Source organism: Peromyscus eremicus, chromosome 12, assembly GCF_949786415.1.
Source record: "Peromyscus eremicus chromosome 12, PerEre_H2_v1, whole genome shotgun sequence".
In the NCBI taxonomy this organism is placed as follows: Eukaryota; Metazoa; Chordata; class Mammalia; order Rodentia; family Cricetidae; genus Peromyscus; species Peromyscus eremicus.
In genome coordinates this window covers 36,713,772-36,738,643 of record NC_081428.1, presented here as the reverse complement: position 1 = coordinate 36,738,643, position 24,872 = coordinate 36,713,772, and the positions used below count along the sequence as shown (strand labels likewise).

Genomic DNA, 24,872 nt, shown 5'->3' with positions numbered 1-24,872 from the left:
CATGCTTTATCCAGGACATTCTGCCACCCCTTCAAGACCTTTCAAAATCTCATTCCCTCACAGTATTAGAATTAATTGGAAGATTTATTCACCATGAATTTCCAAGTAGAGGTATGGATGAGATGTTTTCATGAATTTTTATTTGATTATTAATTCAAGAAAAAGGGCAAATGCAAAAATCACCAATGCTGAGCCCTGCAAAGGAATAATGCTAAGCTGTTCCCAAGTTCATGTGGAATCAGAATCTGCAATAAACAATGCTATTTATAGGATGAATGTCATACAAGTTAACTGATCCCATGTGCTAAGAAGATGGTCGTTATTACACAAGTAAGGCATTCATACAGGGTGAGACAGGAAGATATTTGGGTGACAGGCCAAGTACCTGGCTAGCTGAGACTCTTCTAAGTAGCAAATAATAATAAACAAAAGGAGAATGTGTTGTTGATAAAGGCAGCATCAAGAATTAATGAGGTCCCAGAAGAGTATCAAAGGAATTATCTTGTTTTATACTGTATTATGCATCTAGAAGACTGCTGAATTGTGTTCATATGTGTGTCACATACTCAGTCATTCTTTAGCCAAGTGTGGAAGCTTCCCAGAATGGATTCATCTAAATCCCAACATCTTGATTAAACAGCTGGGACTCAGCTGTGCAGGATTAATCTTTATTGGTTAGTAGCTGAAAGTTCTTTTTAACTCGACAAGGCAATACGATTAATGAGAATGACTTATTACAGTAAGAAAATGCATGCAGAGATTATATGTAAACATATGGATTGTGTCAACATAGATGCAGATCAAATTTTATGCCCCAAACTAAACGATAAAGTTATTTAACAGCAATCCTCCTAAATATACAGAGAGAGAGAGAGAGAGAGAGAGAGAGAGAGAGAGTGTTGAAATACCTTCTTAGTGAAAATGCCACAGGTTGCCATTTACCCTGTTTCAGGAGCCCCAGCTGCCAGTGAGTTTGAAGTCCACTATCTAAGAATGCTTCTGTTTCCATCTGAGTGTGTTTCATCGAGCAAGTTTCTAGACTGTTTGCTTCTTCCCGAGTGCCCTCCAAGGATGCTGATCTACAAGGAGACATATCTGAGTCTGCAGCATTCGAGAATCTGTCTCTCTCTCGACCACCAACTGCTTCATGAATGAAAAGGGCTGGCAGTGGGGGAGAGAAATGGATTTGACATTTCCAAAGCCAAGGACTCTATAAAACTCACTGAACTGCCATTATTATATGAAAAGCATGATCTGACATGTTTTTACATATGTTTCCAAAACATTGTTACTCTTTGTATCCCTACCAACCAAAACACGGAATAAACAAACTGAAAACGCCAGTTCTAGAATATATTGTACAAGGAAATCTTCAGGATTTTCCATGCAAGTGAGCAATGATGATCGGAGTAGCGTTTATTCGTGCATGTGCCTTAGTTATTACATTTGAGGGTATGACAAATGATTCAATAGAAAATAGGGGCAATGACGAATAAAGATATTGGAAAAAAATAAATCACCTTCAATTGTTGAACAACGGTCTTTCTTGGTTTTGGAAGATGTCCAAAAATTACAATGCGTTTATCAGTAAATTTTTCATTTTTCTTTCTGAAGGTTCCCCAGTGCCAGTAGGTATAGATGTCCAGGTTGAAAGCATCGACAGCATTTCAGAGGTTGACATGGTGAGTTTTCCCATAGGGTACTGAGCTTTTTTCTGAAAAGAATAAAATAAGAGTTTTGAAACCATTGGTTTTTGAATAAGCCATTTCAGTTATTAGTCTTTCCTACTTTGCATCATAGTAGGGTTGTGGTTGCATTTCTCTCTTCCATTCACTTCTTTCTCCCCCTGATGACACTCAGATTCTTTCCTCCCCTGTTTCTGTCTCATGATTTCTCGTGTACGGCTTCCTGCAGAATATCATGGTAAATTTGCCATCTGTCACAGTTTGAAAGCAAGTGTGCAAAGAAAAACAGCCACACAGTTTGTGAACTATGAAATCTCAGCCCCAGGGCCTTGTTCATAAAATGATAGACTGCTATGCCGAGCTTTATTATTTCCAGGTGTTTCTGTTGATATTAATTCTGCTTGTCTCTAAATAACCAATATCAGAAGATAGGGGCATTTTAAGATTCATGATCAGCACATTTAATTTAGAAAATTTTGGTTATCCCATGGTATGTTGTAACACGAATCTTAAAAGTTCTTATTAATAAAAATAAACCTGGAGCCAGGTTTTGGGGTGAACGCTGAAAGATCAGAGAAACAGAACAAGCATCCAACCTCACCTTGCCAACTTCTCAGCTGATCCTGTTTCCTCAAATGGGAAGCCTCTGAATCCTCATCCAAATGGATCTCAGCTGAACTGCTGCTGAAAGCCTAAAAGCTTAAAATCATAAAAGCCTCTAGTTCCTGGTCCTCATACCTTATATACCTTTTTTGCTTCCTGCCATCACTTCCTGGGATTAAAGGCATGTGTCTACCTAGCAAGACATGAGATCTCAAGTGCTGGAATTAAAGGTGTGTGCCACCATGCCTGGCTGTTTCCAGTGTGGCTTTGAACTTACAGAGATCTGGATGGATCTCTGCCTCCAGAATACTAAGATTAAAGGCGTATGTGCCACCATTTTCTGGCCTCTATGTCTATCTAGTGGTTGTTCTATTCTCTGACCCCAGATAAGTTTATTAGGGTGCACAATGTATTGGGGGACACAATATCACCACAGTATGTTATAGAAATATAGATGAGCTTGATTTGATGTTTTGCATTCCAATGTAATACCTATATTTCAAACAACATTTTTGTTTGTTTGTTTTTTTCGAGACAGGGTTTCTCTGTGTAGCTTTGCGCCTCTCCTGGAACTCACTCTGTAGCCCAGGCTGGCCTCGAACTCACAGAGATCCGCCTGCCTCTGCCTCCCAAGTGCTGGGATTAAAGGCGTGCGCCGCCGCCGCCGCCGCCGCCGCCGCCGCCGCCGCCACCACCACCACCACCACCACCCGGCCATTTTTTTATTTTTAAAATCACTATTTCATTTATAGTCATATATAAAAATGGATATATAATAATTTTATATACATATGCATATTGGGAAGAAAAAATAAGAACGACTAAATTGTTGGATACAAATAAATTCAAAACTTTTGTCTACAGAAATAACTATACATGTTATAGCTCATACACCAAAAAGATTTATTTAAAAAATGTTTACTCCCAAATTTTGTGTTTCCAGTAAAATATTACTATCCATTCACCTGATATAAAGAACCTACAGATTATGAAAAATAAATTAAAAAATATCTAAAAGCCACTTTTGAAAAACTTCACGAGAATACACATTTAAAAGCTTCAAAATGCCAAGCGGTGGTGGCACCACTTTTGAAAAACTTCACGAGAATACACATTTAAAAGCTTCAAATGCTGGGCAGTGGTGGCACACGCCTTTAATCCAGCACTCGGGAGGCAGAGGCAGGCGGATCTCTGTGAGTTCGAGGCCAGCCTGGTCTACAGAGCGAGTTCCAGGAAAAGGTGCAAAGCTACACAGAGAAACCCTGTCTCAAAAAAACCAAAAAAAACAAACAAAAAAATATAAAAGCTTCAAAACAAGAGAGAATAAAGTATCAGGATGAATAGAATGTCTATTAATAGAATGTCTATTAAATAATAAAATCAATATTTTCAGATAGAAGTGAAATTCAAAAAGAAAATACTTACAAATGACCTTTACTATCAGTCTCCCTTTTAGCCTTCCCCAGTCCTCCAACCCACTCTACCTGCTTTTTGTGCCTTTTCCCTTCTGTAACCTGATTTCATCATTTTTAGCCACTTTTGTGTTTTAATGCCTCGACCATACTTTTTCCATTTCATTTCCCCTATGTCTGATGTATAAGGGCAGTCTTTGTCTAGGTAACTTTCCGAATCATTTTTCGTTTAAGTGATTTGCAGCATTGCAGGTATTTTACTGTAACAAGCGCTGATGCTGGCCCAGCTTTCGTACTTGAATGCTTCATTTTCAGGTGGATTTTTTTTTTTAACCTCCTTGTTTTATGTTCATTTTATATGGTCTGGGTTTTGATGAGTCCTTTCCTTTACGTTTGCATGCCAAATACAGCGCCTTTCTAAGACACATTTTCAGTGGTCCTTCCCTCCCCTTCGCCTTCACCGAACGGCTGCCAGGGAACAGAGGAAGTCCTGAGTGAGGAAAATCCCAAGCAACTGTATGCTGTTGACAGGAGCCCAGAGCCTCAGGCCCGTGGAGTGATGGCAAAGCCTTCTCTTCTGGTCCATGTGTGAAATATAGACATCATAGCTTCACCCCTCGCCCAACATTTACAGCCTGAAGACTGCTCCTTCAGAGATTGGCTAAACCTGACCCCTAGGTCCAGCTGTACACTATAAACCCTGCCTGCTTGTCCAGCTGTGTGTAATAACCGGCTTCCTTGCTCAGCTGTGGGCAACAACGCTGCTGTCCCTTCAAAGTCTATATAATTAACAAGCGGAGGGTCCTAGGTGCACAGGCTTCTCCAGCAGAGAGCCCAGACCACACAATCCCAGACTTCTGCCTGTTCGCGTGTGTGTTTGTCTTGTCTTCAATCCCATGAAGCGCCAGTCAGGTTTGTCCCTGGAACCATGCTAGCTGAGTTGCCCCTCCCCCATCCATCCCCACTCCTCGTTTTGTTGTCTCTTCTGCCCTCTTTACATGGGTTTCCTTTGTTTTGATTATGTGTGCAGGTAAATAACTAATACTCTCTGCAGGTACCCAGCACCAAGTAAAATGCAGTTTATGGGTCTTTTGATGTACTTTGTCTCTTAGTGCCCCCTGTATTGATTTAACTTTGAGTGTCTTTAGATGGATCCTGTGCCCTCCTGTTGGCCCTAGACCCCAGGTTCTGTCTGTCTCTAGATTTGTCTCCCTTTTCGTTGAAGTTACACAGCTGGTCCTTAGCATTATTTGAGATTGTAACTGTAATCATCCTTTCTTTTCCGCATTAAACGTCACAGCCTGGACTTATGTGAGGGGGTGTTAAAGGTGTTTTAAATTGAAATGTCAAAGTTGTGTGATTTATGAGGTAGACACATATAAAATTCACAGTATTCCCATCAAAACCTGGCTATCTCCTCACACTTTTTGTAAAAGTACTCCAATTTCTGCTTGCTTTTTGAAATGCACAGCACAACGATGATGAAATACACACACCTGCAGTCATTCTTCTGTGTAATACAACACCAAGACTTCCTGTATAATATCACACTGGGACTTCCTATCCTGCTGGAACTTAGCCCCAGTTTATCTGCCTATTCCCACCTCCCGGCTCCTCTCAGGTTCTAGCAACCAACATTCTACTCCCAACTGGGATGAGATCAGCTATTTGAGAGTCCACATGTGAATCTTCCACATGTGAATCTTCCACATGTGAATCTTCCACATGTGAATCTTCCACATGTGAATCTTCCACATGTGAATCTTCCACATGTGAATCTTCCACATGTGAATCTTCCACATGTGAATCTTCCACATGTGAATCTTCCACATGTGAATCTTCCACATGTGGGATACTTGCCTTCAATAAAATCAAGGAGCACTTCCTCCATGAATAGGGAAAAACTGGAAGTATTTTCATTCTAAATTTTGTTTCTATCTGAAAAAAAATTTGTTATTATCTACAAAGGATTCTACATATTGATCCTTATACTTCATTCTCTTTTTTTGAAGCTTTCACAGATATATGCTAATGAAATTTTCTAAAGTTGCTTATAGATATTTTAAGTAAAACTTTTTGACATGTACTTTGTACTATATATACTTGTTTTATAGAAATAACTTTGAATTTAGATTCTACATATGACTAAACCTGCCAATACCACAATTAAGGATAAAGAGTGAGAAAGGAAGAGAGAAAGGGAGCAAAGCGAGACTCGCTTAAGGGAACTAAAGAATGTACGTTCTTGAGTCATACAGCTCTTTCGGCTGTTTATCTAATCATATATCTTTTATGGTGATTCTTCCTCCTAACTGAATGAAAACTTGAGGAGGTGTGAAAATTCCAGATAGATCTAAACAAAATCTTCTATGACCCATTCATTACCCGTGTCACAATCTGGTCTTAAATTTTTCTTCTCCATTATCTATTTAGTTCACAAAGGCCTCAAGTTAAACATTGTTTATTTCCCAGCACTTGCCCAAATGATAGTGCCCTGGACCTCCCTAAAACAATGGCCTGAATATCCCCACACTTCCTGACCCAAAGGCAGCTCTTACTAATACTTCTTACTGTCTATTGGAATTCTGAAATGGGATTTAAATAATATTTAAGTCATTCAATGAGCTAGCCTATGCCTAACACCCCCCTCTTCTCTACAGATCCCCAAACTGGGTATTGTCCTTCTCCCCTAAATTAGGCTTACTTTGCTGCTCAGTCTCAGATAAACATGGGCTGGTTTCATCATGCCCAACTAGAAAACACTTTACAAATATGAGTGACCTCCTCCAGCTTTTTCAAATGTTCTATATATTATCATCTCATCCTTTTTGCCTCACTTGGAATTCCCTTTAAGTTCTGTCTCACTCTCCACTCAGCAAACTTCAGCTTGGTTGTGGTGATATTTTATTTGTATGTTAATAAATAAAGTTTGTCTGGAGATCAGAGGACATAATAGCCAGCCATAAACAAAAGTCAGGTGGTGGTAGCACACGCCTTTAATCTCAGAACCAACCATAGAGACCTGGAGGTCGGTACAGACAGGCAGTGACAAGGAAGTGAGGTAGCTGGGTTAAGAGCCAATGAGAAGGCAGAACAGCAAGACAGTAAGGGCGCAAGTTAGACAGGAAGAAGCTAGTTCTCTTGGGAAGCTGTGGCAGCATGATGAGCTAAGGTTAGTTGGTGGCTATTCCTGTTTCTCTGATCTCTATGGCTTTCACCCCTATATTTGACTCTGTGTTTCTTATTTAATAAGACTGTTTAGAAATTTGTCTATACTTGGTACTCATGATCATGTTAGCTAGTGGTAATACTAATGTCTCAAAGGCAGGCACCGGTATCAGCTATCTGACTTCATATGTTCAGTGTTTGACCAATGACCTCTGGAGCAGACTGAACATATCATTCCAAGTATATGCCTCTTAAACCAATCCATACGCTAACCCACACAATTCCCTGGGAAGTAGTGTCACGCTGTTGAAGAAACAGTTTGTTTACTGGCCCTCACTCTAATCTACAGCCACCCACAGCTAAGGGTCACAGTTAATTCAGAGTGGACATTTTTGGAACCTAGGATGTAGCTGGGCAAACAGTTGAGACTTATCTTTGTTTGTACAATGAATACCAAAATCATGTTACACACATCAAAGAAAAGTTGGATTTGGGTTGAGAAAGATAAGTAAGCAATTGTGAAAAGTGAAACATAGTCAAGAAAAGTGAAACATATTATATCCTGACCCAATGACTTGGATGATAGGAATTTCTTTTCAACCAACCAAAATATTAACTGTAACTTCTGAATGCTATATAAAATTCAAATTCTTTAGAGTTTCTCTGTTTTTTTTTACTATAATATTAGTATAGGTTTTTATTCCTCATTCTTATATTCTTTTTTTTCACATGAAGAAAACAAATTATTATTATTTTTTATAATTTAATTTAATTTTACATATCAGCCACGGATTCCCTTGTTCTCCCCCCCCCGCCCCTCCTGCTTCCCCCCCCCCAGCCCACCCCCCATTCACATCTCCTCCAGGGCAAAGACTACCCTGAGGATTGAGTTCAAACTGGTAGATTCAGTTAAGGCAGGTCCAGTCCCCTCCTCCCAGGCTGAGCCAAGTGTCCCTGTATAAGCCCCAGGTTTCAAACAGCCAATTCATGCACTGAGTACAGGACCCAGTCCCACTGCCTGGATGCCTCCCAAACAGATCAAGCTAATCAACTGTCTCACTTATCCAGAGGGCCTGATCCAGTTGGGGGCTCCTCAGCTATTGGTTCATAGTTCAAGTGTTTCCACTAGTTTGGCTATTTGTCCTTGTGCTTTATCATTATTCTTACAGCTGGCATGCATATCAGTTCAGCCCCTTGAACTGTGCGAAACAGGATGCTAACATAGGTTCCTACCCTTTGTTGCCATATTCTTTTTTTTAATTAAGAAATTTTTTATTCATTCCACATACTAACCACAGATCTGCCCTCATCCCTCCTCCTGCTTCCCCCAAGCCTTCCCCACAAGCCCACCCCCCATCCCTTCCTCCGAAAAGGTATGGCCTCCCATGGGGAGTCAGCAAAGCCTGGCATTACAGCTAGTGTATGCAATGCCAGTTCAGAATGAGCCCTGTTCTCTGAACTAGGAACACTGGCAACTTGCTTCTAGTGAGTGAGCATCTCAACAAGCCTCAGAAGTGATTCTTGTGGAAAGCATCACTTCACAGTATCCTTTCTATCTTCCAAGCATCAAATGCAGCCTTGAATCTCTAACAACTTGCTTTCCACTAATAAATACTGTGTTCACACACATTCTTGTGCGACTGTAGTGTCTAGTGGGAGATCCATTAAAAAAAATAATACAAACTAATGAACATAAAAACAAATTTAAAGGTGAATACTTGCGCAGATTTTTCTTAACTATGGTGGTATATGCTATAGTTCCAGCCCTCAGGAGGCCAAGGCAACAGGATCCTGAGTTAAAATAATGGACTGTATTTCAATAGTAGGACCATGATTAAAAAGAAGTAGGAAGTGGAAGGGAAAGAAAGGAAGCAGGAAGCAGGGGAGAAAGGGAATGGGAAGAAGTTGGAGATGGGAGTGGAGAAGAGGTATGAGGAAAAGTGAGGGTTAGCTTCATCCTACATCTCTCTGAAACTGCAATACAAACAATAACTTACAACCATGAACACTGTGACCGTTAGTGAGTTCATAAGGCTGAAGTGATGATCTGAGCACTGGTTCTCACTGGTCCTTTTCTCTGTGCCCAGGACTTTACAATGACTTTTTATCTCAGGCACTATTGGAAGGATGAGAGGCTTGCCTTTCCTAGCACTACAAACAAGAGCATGACCTTCGATCACAGATTGATACAAAAGATTTGGGTGCCTGACATCTTCTTTGTCCATTCTAAAAGATCCTTCATCCATGACACCACGGTGGAGAATATCATGCTTCGAGTACACCCGGATGGAAACGTTCTCTTCAGCCTCAGGTATGAGAGCCGCCTGTGGCCTTTGGCTTCCTTGGACCACGGCCATCCAAACCAAACTTTCTGAATCTCTCTTCACACTAAACTAACAGCCCTGCTGTCGGGTTCATGACACCGAAGGTTGGGACACAATCAGATTGTGTAGATTATTTTCCCCACTTCTGTTACCCAAAACTTTAAAGAATTTCGTTCTATTCTGTATAGTCCCACTCTGGTCACATACCGTTTGGACAAATAGAGTGGAGCTGAATTCTGGAAATCCTTAAAAATCCTGAAACACAATTGTTTAGGTATGTTTAGGTATGTCTAAACAATGGGCTTAGAACCCATGTCTATTAACCAACTCCCTCCTATTCCTGTACTCCACCAGGTAGTTTAGAATCTAGAATTAGCAAAATACTTTCCTCAGTTAGCCCCTTCATTTGTCTTATGAAGGCATAATCGCAATACAAGTTAACATAATTTTTCTCACTCGCTCTTTCGTTTGTTTTAGTTAAAACATGTATTCCAGCACTGTGCTGTTGTAGGCTTTTCATCTTTAATGATCCATATTTTATTTTAGCCAAATGAGTTCTGTGCATATGGAACAGCTTATATTAGAAATTCTTAAAAAAGGAAATGTCCAAGCTATTTAGCTTTTTTAATGCTCTAGAAAACTGAGACAGGGTCTATAGTATGTTTTAAAAACTGGAGTCTTTATCCTTGCAAACTGTGTGAGTTGCTCTATATTGGGGGGGGGGGAATACTTGCAAATGTGATTAAGTTAATTATTTGTTGTTTGTTTCTTTGTTTTTAGAGATAGGGTTTCTGTGTGTAGCCCTGGCTGTCCCGGACCTTTCCTTGTAGAACAGACTGGCCTCAAACACAGAGATCTGCCTGACTCTGCCTCCCGAGTGCTGGTATTAAAGGTGTATGCCACCACACCCAGCTCTAAATTGATGATCTCAACTTGGGAAAATGGTCCTGTAGTATCTGTATGGGCTTTAGATGCAGCATAAGAATCTTAATAGAAAAGGGAGAGGAAATCTCATACACACAAAAGAAGAATTGGCAGTGAGATCCCAAGCCAAGGACAGCTGGTGTCAACCAGTGTGAGTAGATGTTCCCCTAAGAAGTCTTACAAGAGTAATTCTGGACCAGTGATTCCAATCAGACCTCTGGCCTGCAGAACTGTGAAAAAATACATTTATGCTGTGATTAGCTGTTATAGCAGCAATAAGAATTTTTTCATTAGAAATATCATTCACAGAGTAGCTATCATCAGCCATTTATAAAAAGCTATAAAGGTAATTAGTGAGCAGTACCGTTTTCTTTATTTTTTTTTTTTTAATGTTCATTGGTGTTTTGCCTGCATGTATGTCTGTGTGAGAACATCAGATCTTGGGTTGTTAGCTTCCACGGGGGTGCTAGGAATTGAACCCTGGTCCTCTGGGAGATCAGTCAGTGCTCTTAACTACTGAGCCATCTCTCCAGCCACACCCCACTCCAGTACTGTTTTCTATAAGACTCATAAATACTAGTGTCAAAAGTCACTAAGAACCAAAAACAGAATCATACCAAAGAGCCGACCAAGCTACTTTGGTGAGAGGATGAACAGTAATAGATAAACTCTGTGGATCTTTTTTACATTGCACATTCTAATGTCTGTTTGGCCCTTGCCAGGCAGATAATGATGAAGTCATCTTTAATCTCTTGGACTATCTTGCCTAAGAAGAGCATTTCTCTTCATCTGGAGTCCATAAGCCATACCAGAGAGTATATGCTCATGGTGTTTATCATATGTTCCTTGTGCCATGATATTATTCTCACCTCTGGAGAGGATGAAACTAAGATCACTCATCTGGCTGGTCAACTGTCAGTTAACATTTTCCTCACCAAGGCCTTCGTGAGCTTTCCTGGTCCCCAGTGCTCTGTGCATGGTGCCATATATATCACTACTGGAAGAATGATGTCACACTTTCCAGGAAGGACAACTGAAATGTGTTGTGATCTCTCCTGGACTCGGCCTTCTTCTCCTTTTCTGGTTATTGTTTTAATCCTCATTATATAAAGTGCAATGCTCCTCACTCATGTGTACCCATGAGCATAATAGCTGAGTTCTTTGAGTCTTTCTGAGGAAACTTAACCCTGGAGGTGTTCTTAAAGATGCCCATACTCAAGAGGACTCAAAATTGTTGTGAGCACAGCTCTTCAATCCAACAAAAGAACCAGTCCAGGCACAAATCCAGGTCTCCTGATATCAGGTTGGGTTCTGAGGCCACCTAGCCAAAATCCTCTTCAGCCATTCCTTTCTTCATGTATACTATGAAGCAAAGTGGTATAAAGAGCTCAGGAAACACTTCCTTTAATGTACTAGGAACACACCAGACTAAGTGTGTGTTTTGCACATAAGAGCATCCACACAACTCTGTTACTGATGCTTTGACTACTGACAATAAAATTCAGGTCACAGAAGATAAAATGATTCTACTCTTCTGAGTAACTCAGGGGCACCGGGCAGGAGCATCTGCTGCCTTTGTTTTTGCAGCCTTGCTCGGGGCCTTTTAGGAACCTCTCATCTGCTGTTGTGGCTACCACAGCTCTCACTTTGACGCAGGATCATAGGATGGCAGCTTCTGCCTGAAGCCAGGAGAATCCAGGAGAATATGAAATTTTAAGAAAAAAATAAGCCTCATCAATACACAAGCCTTTGCCTTAATAGTTCCTGAATCATGTGTTATGCATGTAGATCTATGGCTGAACATGCTCCCGGCTTTGCCTCAGTACCAGAAGGAAAATTTCCTAGTGCTTTGTGAAGGAAACCTTTTCCTATAGATTTGTATCGTCACCACCCCAACTCTTTTTTACTGGAGACTACTAAATTTTGCATCTTCTAGAGAGCAGAACATGTTTAAATCCACAGAAAGTATCTGACTTTAAAGTATTTTTCTGAAGAAAAAAAAAAATCAGCGCCAGAAAATGCAAAAGGAGCTTAGCAGGAAATGGTGAAATCAGGAGCAAGTGCAAGAATTCACTCATCAATGTCTGTCTTGAGTAATCCCTGTCCTTCTGAGTTTGCTTTCTTGTTATTTGGACAGAAGACAGGCAGGCCTGCTTTTCATTATCCTTGAAAGGCCCACAAAGCAAGCAACCAATGAAAAGCTTTGTTGAGCCGGGTGGTGGTGCCGCACGCCTTTAATCCCAGCACTCGGGAGGCAGAGCCAGGCGGATCTCTGTGAGTTCAAGGCCAGCCTGGGCTACCAAGTGAGTTCCAGGAAAGGCACAAAGCTACACAGAGAAACCCTGTCTCGAAAAACCAAAAAAAAAAAACAAAAAACAAAAAAAGAAAAGCTTTGTTGCTGCATGCTAGTTGGGCCATATGGAGAAATGATCGCAGTTCTCTTTCTTACTCCGTTACAGGATAACCGTTTCGGCCATGTGCTTTATGGACTTCAGCAGGTTTCCTCTGGACACTCAGAACTGTTCTCTGGAGCTGGAAAGCTGTAAGTCTTTCTGCCTGGTAAAAATAAGCCTGCATCATCATCATCGGAACACACCCTCACACATTCACAGGGAAGTAAGCATGGGTTTAGCAATCATTTAAACATCGTACCATATTTTTCTATCTTACCGTAATTTCCAGTTATATTGTGTTGCTTTTCACCTCTCTTTTTTCTAATGATGGTGATGACAGATTGTCTTTCAAATGAGAAGATTCAGGGGAAAATGCTTTGGTAATTAAATATTCTGTGTTTTTCACAATAGCAATGAAAAGGCAGCTTCCTAACATTAGCACCGATTTTCCACATGTGGAAGGTCCTGGAATCCTAAATCTGGACAAGCTCCAATCCTCTATTAAATGTGCCCAAGCTCCCCACAGGAACCCAGGTTAGAGCACCGACTTCGTCATGGGGCCTCTGTTCCAGCTCCCTGCCAATTACTGTTACTCAATATTTATTTTTGATGAGACAGCTTAAATGTTGACCGAAACTGATGGATACCGCCTACACATCTGTTCCTTTGTACACATCTATTACAAACATTTTATAACCCAAGAAAAAAAATCATAAGATTCATTTAAGAATTTCATCCAACAGAGGTACATTAAAGAAATTTTAAGGTATGGACTCGGCCCATGTGAGGTGGTGCTCTGGCCTCACCCTGAGGGAGGCCTGGCTTAATTTCATATGAGAATACACACAGATAGGTACATTAGAGAATTTTAAGCATCACAGAGGGAGGAACACTTCCATCCTGACAGTCCTCAGTCTCTGGATTTTAGAGATGGATGCAGGGCTGGTGTTGGGCTTTGTTTCCTTTTTGAAGTGCGGGTTTGTTAGGTCCCTTGGAAAATATCTTTGGATACATAGCACCTGGATGCCATTGAACCAGAGACTAGGGGTTCAGAGCTGCTTAAACATGGCTACAGACCTCACCTAACCTCTAAGACAGGGACCGTCTGTATTACTTTAGACGCCTACAATGAAGAGGACCTAATGCTCTACTGGAAACATGGCAACAAGTCCTTGAACACAGAAGAGCACATCGCCCTTTCTCAGTTCTTCATTGAGGAGTTCAGCGCATCCAGTGGGTTGGCTTTCTACAGCAGCACAGGTACAGCGCTGCACACAGACAGTTCTGTGGCCACTCCTGAGTGCCTACTGCCTGTGATGTAAACATCTTTCTCTCCCACTTGTGCAAACCCTTCCAACAAGATGCCTCGATTCCATTCTTGGCCCCTCCACTCTATGCTTAGTAGAACTTCCAGAACGACCTTGGCAAGATGGAAATCACTGCTCAAAACCCTTCCTAGATCAAAACCCTTTAGTGTTTTCCCATCACACTTAGAACCAAGGCAAGCTTCTCAATGATCTACACCCTGCGTGCTGCTCTGACCTCCCACCAACCCCTGCTCCTGTATCATATTGTCCTCGACTTCCCTCTCACTTGCTCTCAGACACTCTCATCTCATTTCTCCTATGTGGCTTTGCTCTGCCCCTGCCCCAATATCTCATGACCAATTGCTTGCTTTAGTCATCACTTTGTGAAATATCTTCCCAAATGGTGATATCCTAGTTAGCCCTTTGAAACTAGGCCTCTTTCCTCACTATTTCCTGTCTTCACAGCATGTACTTCCAACTGAAGTAGACGCCTCATTGTCTATTGTCTAAGTCTATCTTTGGAAAGAGGTCAGAAACTCTATCTGCCTTGCTAACCATTTCTTCCCAGATCCTAGAATATGCCTGACATATGGTAGATGCTCAGTAAAAATCAACTGATACAACTGAGTTAACAAGGTGCACTGTTGCCCTAAAGAGAAAATCTGTTTAAAATCAGAAGTACAGTATATACGCTTCACCATGACTTATAGATTTCTGATTTGGTAGCATTTATCCCAGGAGTTTTAAAAACTGATCTGGCTGTTAACTAAAGTTAGGAGCAGCCTCTTTCTGACCTCTTCCACAACATCACACCCCACAGCCATTATCCACCATCAGGCGAGTGACAAGCACTCTCTGTCATTCTAGGCAGATAAAATATCATTTGTGGTTCAAGGAGCTGGGTTCAGGCTACAAGGTGTGGTTGCAGCTGGCCTTCCTGGTTGGAGTTTCCCTGGCTAGAATCCTTCCCACATGCTCAGCCTTGGAGCTTGAGGAGCAGATACTGAGTTATCTATGTAAAAGTCTGTGTCTTAAGAGTACAACCAAAATTTAAATCTCAAAGAGGCTAATTGCAACCCAGGGACCAATGTGTCTCTAGCTGTTTGGATCAGGGAGAAAGGTCTGTCTCACTTGCTTGCATTTCACTGTTTGCTTGTGTTCTTTGACATTCAACAAATGATGCTATTAATTTTAATCATGTTCCTTGCATTTTCTGATATGGGAATAACACACATTTGTGTTCCTTGATCACTTATATATCCCTGGCATATAGAAGAGTCTCAGAATCAAATTGTTGAATAAATGAATACGTGGTAGATAATCCAAAAAGAATTTCAAAAGTTCAAACAGCCCTTGAAATACTAAACACACTTCAAGCAGATAAGCTGTTGTGATTCAGTTTTTTGCTTCTTCTGCTCCTTTTTCATATGTGATGTCAGGAATTTAATATCTTTAGTCCTCAGTTCAATTAAATTAGTATTTAAATAAATGAATGTACATGGTAGACATGATATATATGAGTTTTAATTTTTCTTTATTATTTCCGTATTAAAATAACTTTGATACATAATAAATTATGCCTATAATCTGTCTTTTAAATGTTATCATAATGTGATACATAGGAAACACAGGATTTTGAAGCTTAAATATCCAGGAATATATTTGGTAGAAATTCAACCAAGTTTGAAGTAAAAGTAGAGGGTAAGTCTTCCAATTTCTAACTCTATCTCTAAATCATTCCATTCACCTCTACCATTTATCACCCGGGCAGGATCAACACTAAGTAATTTTTATCCTCTTCTCTCCATGTTTTAGAGTCTGTCAAAAATCAGACAAAACATCACTGAAAATCTGTTCACAAAGGTCCTTTTACGTATTTTTTAAACAAACTATAAAGCCTTAGCATTCCAGTTTGATTGTACTTTTAAGAAATAGAATGTTAGTTTCTATGAAAAATGGACTAAGATCGAATTAATTTTAGATGTCCAGTTTTGTACAGCATGATGTAGTTTGTTTTAATTTTAAAAGCAACTAGTAGAAGGATCTTTAACAAAAGCTCATATTTGTTACTGGGGAAATAATTTATACACATGTGGGTATGTTTTTATGTGCCAGTCTGTTTTAAAATTCTAAGAAGTGGATAGAGATTGGGAAGAGTTTCAATTTTATTTCAGTTCTAATTTTGTTAAAACATGCACATTTTTAACGAGAAGGAATAAAATGGGTTCTAAGAGTAGAAAAATGCAAGACCACAGCATTTTGAAAGCTATGTTCAAACATCAAGTTAATAGTTGCGCCCAGATTCAACTAGTTCCCAAGCTTCAGCAAGATGGCCTTAGAAACTGATTTCAGTTCATGAGTAGGTAGCAGCTCCGCCTCATGTTATCCTTCAATTCTAAGTGTGGTGCCCTCCCATTTAAACATTTTAGCTTTATCAAAATGACTGTAAATGTTTCTCTTTACTCCTATCATCACAACTACCAACTATAACCACCATCCTCGAATTACTATACAAGAAAAATAAATAAAATAAATCATGCATCTGGCTCCCAGGGTAAAAGCTGGAATTGGAGGGAGGTGTAGAGACTTACTTTCCATGTGTAGCTGAACCACAGAGTCTTACTTTTCTTACAATGCTTTCACCACTCCCATTGCCTCTGCACAAACCCATGGCCACCCAGCAACATCAACAAGTAGGAGAGGGTTTCTCTGTCCCTCATCCATTCCCATGCTCTTCTAACTCACCTTGAACTCACAAAGGAAATACCTTGAATTAACAAAGGGAAGACTCCTACTTGTGTGGAACGCACCGGAAAATTATTTGTTGTCAAACTAAAGTACAAGGGCCGCTGCCTAAGTTCACACTCTATTCCATCACTTACCACCAGGACAACCTTGGAAGAGTTGCTTAATCCAACCCTCAATTGCTTTAGCTTTAAGATGGAGCTTCACAATAGTCTCTGTCTCCTGGGATTTTGTAGATTAACTGACACATTTAACTAACTGTATGGACAGTGCTGCTTGAGCAATATTAGTTAGAAACTCTCATCATCACCATTTCACTGTGATGCTTTTAATACAATCTGGAGCCTTGGTGTCAGAAAGTGATTAAAGGTGACAATTTATAGGTATAGAAGAAGCCTTTAATGCTGTCTTTGGATGGCACCTCGACTACTGCCAGCCCTTTTCTCACAGTCTTTAGTTCTGCTTCTTTCTACTGATGAAGGCAATGGGAGATTTCCTCTCATACACATGCCTAAAATGGAGTTCACATTAAAAAGGATGATGCCACACACATAAAGGTATGAAGAGTTTGTGGCTCACATTGTGAGCTTCCTAGAAAGAGCAATCCAGACTGCCTAGCAGGTCGAAAAATAGCTGAGAGCACAGGAAGGAGCAACTGGCTTGGAGTCGTATGGTGGCTTGGGTAGAGCTAAGGTCGAGGGTGTTCCTTTTGGTGAATTAGACACTGATGGCTTGAAGTTTTCCCAGGTGCCAAAAGTGGATTTGTTCTATTTTTGTGTTTGCGGAGTTTAGTATTATTATTATTATTTGTTTTTTGGTTTTTAGTTTGTTATTTATGGGGTAGAAAGGGACATGGAAATGGAGCCTGGGAACTCTCAGTACTTTAATATTAAAGATGAAATCAGACTCTCCGTTACATTACCTGGAGTGATGATCCAACCTTCTTACAAGGCAGCATGACCTGTTGCAATGGGTAAGAGAGCCCTGCTGACCTACTGTCCACCCAATCCTGGTCTTCCCTTCCTGATCCGCAGGGTGGATCTTCCTTCTGGTTACTCTCTTGCACCAGCCCCATCAATCAAATCCCAGATAATAATTCTCTAGAAAAATGTTAAATAAAGAGAGGTGCAGTTTAGTGATATATACTTACCTCATATTTCTAAGGCTCTGGGTTTAATCCTTAACATTGCATAATAATAATAATAATAATAATAATAATAATAATAATAATAATAATAAATTCATTAAAAGAATAGTCACCTAAATTTATTTCAAGAACTCAGTAATAAACAGAAAGCCACATACAATCAACCCTCTGTATCCATTGCTCTCACATCTATGGATGCAGCCAATTGTAAGTTGAAAATATTGATGAACATATTTGTACTGAGCATGAACACAGCAATGTGTTGTCAGAACTCCCTAAGTGATGCAATATAACAGCTATTTACATTGTATTACGCACTACAAATAAAAGAGATTGTTTAAAATACATGGTCAGATATAAATGGGTTATATTCAAATAATTCTAAAGGATTTTAAATGAGCACCTGCATTTCTATAGACATCAGTGTCCAAGGTTCCTGGACCCAATCTCTTTACACATCTGTAGGAGTAACTATACTCGAATACTATCTTTATTTATAAATCACTTTTGTGATCATTCCTTATTTTAATTTTTCAACAATTATATGAAGCTGTAGAGGTTGCTATATTATTATTCTACCCTACAGGCATAATCAAAACTTTCTATTTCACACATAGTGAAGTGAGTGACAGATACAAACAGTGACACTTGGCAAGCTTTTGGCTAAGATCAAGTGCAAATCCAGGTCAATGAGTGGAACAAAGGGGAGTGTCTATTCTAACCTTAGAATACTCTGCCTGATGTATCATTTATTTCCACTGCTAATGAAGTTAGTAATCTTCAAGTATGTAAGTATATATGTTCCAAGGCATATGTGTCAGCTAACAGTGAGAATTTTAGTATCTAATAAGATGAGAAGTATAATAAGCAGTTAACTGAGAATCAGAGGCTGGATGCAGAGCCTCCCAATTCAATGTAGTTGTCCTAATGCTCAACGTTAAACCAATTCACCTGTGTCTCCCAACAGGCTTACTATTTGTGTCTCCTAAGAAATTACTACTAAAAATAATAAAAGAATTCTCTAGCTTTACAGTGCCTGTGATCTTGTTTTAAAATTTAGCCTATAGTCTCTGGGTTTTGAATAATTTCATCTCAAAAAATTTGATACATAAAATTAGTCTACACACCATTCATAAAGCATATTTTAGCCTTTACTCATTTCATTATTCATTACCTTATTTCAGTAAATGTAAAGATTGATACATGGTTATTACTATGCATTAAAATGTATGAGTAAGGGGCTAGAGAGATGGCTCAGCAGTTAAGTTCGGAGGCTGCTCTTCCAGAGGACCCAGGTTCAATTCTTATCACCCGAATGGCAGCTCACAACCATCTGTAACTCCAGTTCTGGGGGATCTAGTGTCCTCTTCTGGCCTACATAGCTACCAGTTATACACATAGTGCACATACATACATCTAGGCAAAACATCCACACGCATATCAAATAAAATAATAAGTAATTATGAATAGAAAACCAAAAACATAATTATTCAGTGTAGCCTGAGACATCATGATGAATAATACTCAGAGATGTCCTACAGATGGTTGGAAAACTTGGCTTTAAACTTCTTTATATACTCTGGTTTCTCTTAAGGTCATATAAACCTTCTGCCTTGTAAATGTCCTTATAGTAAATGCAAAAAACCAGAATTCTGTACACTTTGCTATGGAAATGACAACAATTGTATTTATCATCATATCACCAACATGAGTTTATATGATTCCAACAATATGCAAAGAAATATCACCATTGGTAATCTGTTGCAGATTGAACCCTTAGTGAGTGTTCTGGATCCCAACCTAAGGTCCAGTGATCTACTCCAAATCTTTTCTTACAGATAAAAATGTTCTTCATTTACAGCTAATAAATAATCATGAATTCTGACATGCAATCATCAATTGGCACTGAAGCCTTTCCTTCTTGTAGAAACACTGCAAACAACATAAGTGTGCAAAAGGGTCTTTAAAGGCCACACACAATATGTAATTACCACTAACGCCCCCCCCCCCAAGCTTGGGTATAGGAGTTAAGCATCATTTTGGATGAATAATTAAGTAGACTGTAGTTCAGGCCATCTACCAGTGTTAGAATGGAAGCTCAGGTACCGGCTGGTGCTGAGGAAACACAGGTGGGTATGTCACAGTATGTGATAGCTGAGAGTTTGACCCCCGAAGAGCACAGCAAGCAGCTAATCATGGTGTCTCTTAGAAACCTGTCTAACGGTAACTGTTCCTTTCTCCTAGGGTGGTACTACAGGCTTTTCATCAACTTTGTGCTACGGAGGCATATTTTCTTCTTTGTGCTGCAGACCTATTTCCCAGCCATGTTGATGGTGATGCTTTCATGGGTTTCATTCTGGATTGACCGGAGAGCTGTTCCTGCAAGAGTATCCCTGGGTAAATAAAGTTTTTTCCATTTGTTGTAAAATTATAATATAGAAGGATGGGCAAGGAGGCAAATAAAAGAGGATGCTGCATGGAGAAGTAAAAATAGTGGTAGATTAGTTAGGCTGGGGCTGTGTGTCCAGGTGAGAGTGTTTATCTTTATCTGGCTCCAAGGACAAGCTGTAATTGGGCTCTTTCTTTGGCAACTGAGCATTTGAGGGTGAAGGTGTTGCTGACTGATCAGCAGCTGAGTGATGGATAGTTAGAAAGGAGAGTGGGGTTATGAAGAAATAAATGAGCTCACTTAAAAAAAAATTTCTTTGCCACTAAAGAAACCCCCATCCCTTACCCAAATTTATTTGGCTTTGTAAGACAAATGTTCTACAGCAGAGAAGGAAGAACCCTCAAAGTAATTCACACTGCACTTTTGGTGTCTCAATAAATCCCAGGGCAGAGCATGCTTAATTTGAGAACATGAGTGCTGATGAGAAATTAGAACTTAACTCAATGAGATTCAATGGCAGTAGGATTTCAGGGGAAACACAAAGCCTGACCCATTAAGTCACCATGCGAGGATGATTACATAATCCATCCAGCATGTTAGATGCTACTGTTACACACCCTGATTTATGGGAACCATTTCAAAACCACTTGGTGGTCATTGAGTCCTTGCAAAGTGGGATGTGCCAAGCCAAGCACTTGGAAGCCATGTTACTTAATGAGAACCCAGGAGTTAATGCTACTTGCCGCCTTTTCTAGTTTAGGACAATTTCTGGTTTCCCCCAATTTTGTGTTTTTTAACCTGTCAAGCTCTATCTTGAGAGAAGATTTCAGTAAGTGCTTCACAATATTGTAACTATAATAAAATTCACCATAGAAAGGATCGTTTTTGAAGTTAATGTTCACAAATTTTATGCATACTTCAAAAGATCATTTGAAGGCATAAATTATTAATGTTAATAATTTGTTCACCTCTTTCCCCTATAAAAGCCACAGTATGCAAGCACTTCAGACTTGAATATCTTCAAGGAAAAATATGATCTGAATGAGAAATTAAATTATTTTGACTATGCCTTCATATCAGAACATCTGTGTCCTGACCCCAGTACAAGAGGGGCAAGCATAGACCCAAACCAGAGTCTGAGGGCACAAGCCAGCCCTCGAGAGAGTCTGAGAAAGGCATTCAGTCTAAATGCATATTAGCATGACTTCTAATCATATCTCTCAAGGTGACTGCTATGCATTTATACGGTGATAATGGCAGCTCTAAAAGCTGGTAGACTAAAGTGAAGTATGAGTGCAGAAATTCTATGCTCAGAGCCTCTCTGAAATCCCGCCTCGGATCTGGATTTATCCCTGAGAGACAGGAAAATTTTGTGTATTTATGTACATTAGCATCCAAATGAGAGCAACCCCTCTCCCACTTTCACTGCAACAAATAGCAGCTTTCCAGTGGCATTGCTGGGTTCCCGGGCTTTTGCTTCCTACCACCCTCAAGTCCCGTCTTTGTCTTCTTGCCTTTCTAAATGCAGTGTTGTGTAGTTCCTGCTACAGTGTGCTATTTCAAAACATGGTCGTAATGTGTATTGACCAAATTAGGTAATTCACATTTCCACCTCCTTCTCATAAGTTTGTGTTTGGTGCCTTTGAGCTCCTAATTATTCATAAACTGTATGGTAAGCTAGTATAAACTACAGTCCCTACTGTGCTAGAGAACACTAGAACCCACTTTGCTTGTGTCTGGGTACTCACTACTAGCATCTCTCTATCTCCTCCTCTCCTTACCCTTTCCACCCTCTTATAATTAGTGTTAAACATTGTCATAACTTTTAAAATAACTTCTACATGGAGGGAATATGCCAAACTTGTCCCTCTGTTCTGACTTACTTCATTTAACATAGTGTTCTCCATGTCCACCCACTTGCTACAATGGGCTCTCACTTTTATGACTTAATAGTCTTTCATTCTGTATGTGGGAAATTTTCATCCATGTAGCTACGTTTTTCATTTTATTAGCATTTGTTAATTGCCCAAGCAAATGGGATTCATTGTGACATTTTCATTGCATATATAGTATATTTTGATCATCCTTAATCCCTTATTGGCCACATCCTACTCCTGCTCCCACTGTTTCCCTTCCTCTGCCTCCAGACTCTGCTTCTCCTGTTATTATCTCTGTTGTTGTCATTTTCCTATAATTGTTATTGTTACACATATACACACATAGATACATAAATGCAACCTCTTGAGGACATTTAGTGTTGCTCATGTGTTTTTAGGGCTGACACTTGATACTGGATAATCACTTAGGGAACTCATCCCTATGGAGGACCAATTCTTCTTCTCTCAGCAGTTGCTGACTACCTGTAGTTTTTCACCTAAGGGTGGGCTCTTAGGAGATTTCCCCCATCCATGTTGGCAAGTCAAGTGGTGTTGTCATTGTTCTCATTTGGGTAGCCATACTGTTCAGAGTTTGTAGGTGTAAATTCCCTGTCTTATATAGAAAACACAGTCCTCCAGCAGATATCCAATTTTTTTGGCTCTTAGAATTTTTCTGTCCCCCTTTCCAAGATGTTTCCTGGGCCTTAGGGGTAGGGACTGTATTTTAGATGTATCAGTTGAGGTGGCACCCATGGTCAGTTCTCTTAATTTTGACCAATTGTGGCTTACTGTAATAGCTTTCATTTGCTGCAAAAAGAAGCTTCAACCAGTATAATTTCTAACTAAATTCTAATACTTACCCTTATAACTACAGATAAATATAGCTATCATCCATGCATCTATTGATACATGTACATAGTCTGAGCATTGTAGATATTAGCTATTTTGAACAATGAAGTAATTAATATGGGTGTGCAGTTATCTCATAGACATGCTGATATTGTTTCTGTCTGACATATATCCAGAAGTGGGGTAGCTGGATCATATGGTAAATATATTTTTAGTCTCTTAAGGAACTTCCATACCATTGTTCATAAACTTGGTGTGTGTGTGTGTGTGTGTGTGTGTGTGTGTGTGTGTGTGTGTGTGTATCTTTGTTGGCCATTGTAATTGGGGTAAGATGATCACTAATTGTAGTTGGACTTGCATTTCCAATATGTACAAAGAATTTGAACTTTTTTTTTTTTTTGCAACCTGCTGGAAATTTAAATTTCTTCTTTTGGGTGATTGATGTTTGAGAAAGTTTCTGTATGTGAGCCTGGCTGTCCTGAAATTCACTTTGTAGACCAGGCTGGCTTCAAACTCAGAGATCCACCTGCCTCTGCCTCCCAAATAGTGGGATTAAAGGCATGTATTACCACCATTCAGCAATGAATTTCTTCTTTTGAAAAGCATATACTCATATTCCTTGCTCATTAATAATTGGATTGCTTATTTTGTTGTTAGGTTTTGAATGCATGCTTTATACTTTGGATGTAATTTTTTTGTCAGACTAATGGAGTAGTTAGAAAAATATTTTCCCATTATGTAGGTGGTCTGGTCATTGTGTTTGTTTCTTTTGCCATGCAGAACGTCTTAATTTGATTTAGCCACTTTGGTCTAATTTTGCTCTTATTTACTGTGCCTTAGGAGTGTCATCCAAAAATTCATCACCTGTACCAATGTTTTGAAGTATTCCCCTATATTTTCTTTTTTTTTTTTTTTTTTTTTTTTTTGTTTGTTTGTTTTTCGATACAGGGTTTCTCTGTGTAGCTTTGCGCCTTTCCTGGGACTCACTTGGTAATCCAGGCTGGCCTCGAACTCACAGAGATCCGCCTGGCTCTGCCTCCCGAGTGCTGGGATTAAAGGCGTGCGCCACCACCGCCCGGCTATATTTTCTTCTAGTAGTTCAGAGTTCCAGATGTTATATTCAGACAAGTGGTCTTATTGATTTCTTCAGACTGTTGCAATAAATTTTCACTGAAAATAATGACAAGTATGATCTTATTAAAGAGCTCAGGAAGTGATTTTTTTTTTTTTTTTTTTTGGTTTTTCGAGACAGGGTTTCTCTGTGAGGTTAGTCACAATGTGGAAGCTGGAACTGCCTGTTAGATGAAAATCCACTGGTCTATTTTGTACTGTGAACGGGTCTTTCACCCATGGGTTTAGTTACTTGAAAAGCACACGCTTACTGAGTAACCTCCAGATCTCCCAAAGATTTCTACAATTGATTGTATAACATCAGAAAAAGAACAATTGATATTACCATTAATTTTTCATAAAAATTGAGAAGTGGGAGGTTCACAACGACATGTATAAGTTTGGTGGCATTCTAGCATGGGCTTGAAAGTGTGGGTCACATGGTTAACAATGAACAGCATTGTTCTTTCACTTGATGTGGTACAGTGATTAGCCCAAGTTTAAGAAAATCAGTGCCAAATCCTCAAATTGGAGTGATTGATTTGCCTTGTTCATTTGAATAAAAGTGGTGTTTCATTGAAAAGGAGGATAAGAAGTGGTAGACACCTTACCATAACATGTGCAAAGCCCCGTGTTTGATCAACAGTACCACAAATAATAAATGAACTGATCAAGAAATTGCCTAGTTCTCCTCTTGACTCCTGTAACTGAGGGTTTTCCTCAAAATAGCCTTTGTACTTTGGTTTATAAAAACACCATGTAAACTTCACATTCCATCATACAAAATGGCTCAAATGCAAGAGAAATTTATGTAGCTACCACAGAGATGACCGAAACCTCTAATAACAACCACTGGACATTGATACCCCTATGAGTGGAAATTGCTGCTTCTGGCCATGGAGTGGTGCTGCCATATCCAATCCATATCTCTCCCTTATA

The 24,872-nt window shown here is 39.6% G+C and overlaps 1 protein-coding gene across 1 annotated transcript in view; it reads left to right on the top strand.

The window, feature by feature from the left end:
* The window catches only part of Gabrr3 (gamma-aminobutyric acid type A receptor subunit rho3), a 51,328-nt gene that overhangs the window by 17,474 nt on the left and 8,982 nt on the right, over window positions 1–24,872 (top strand). Inside the window, exons 3-7 of the mRNA XM_059277631.1 lie at window positions 1,615–1,682; window positions 8,956–9,179; window positions 12,576–12,658; window positions 13,629–13,769; window positions 19,953–20,105. Coding sequence (XP_059133614.1) covers window positions 1,615–1,682; window positions 8,956–9,179; window positions 12,576–12,658; window positions 13,629–13,769; window positions 19,953–20,105 — 669 coding nt within the window. The remainder of the gene's footprint in view (window positions 1–1,614; window positions 1,683–8,955; window positions 9,180–12,575; window positions 12,659–13,628; window positions 13,770–19,952; window positions 20,106–24,872) is intronic.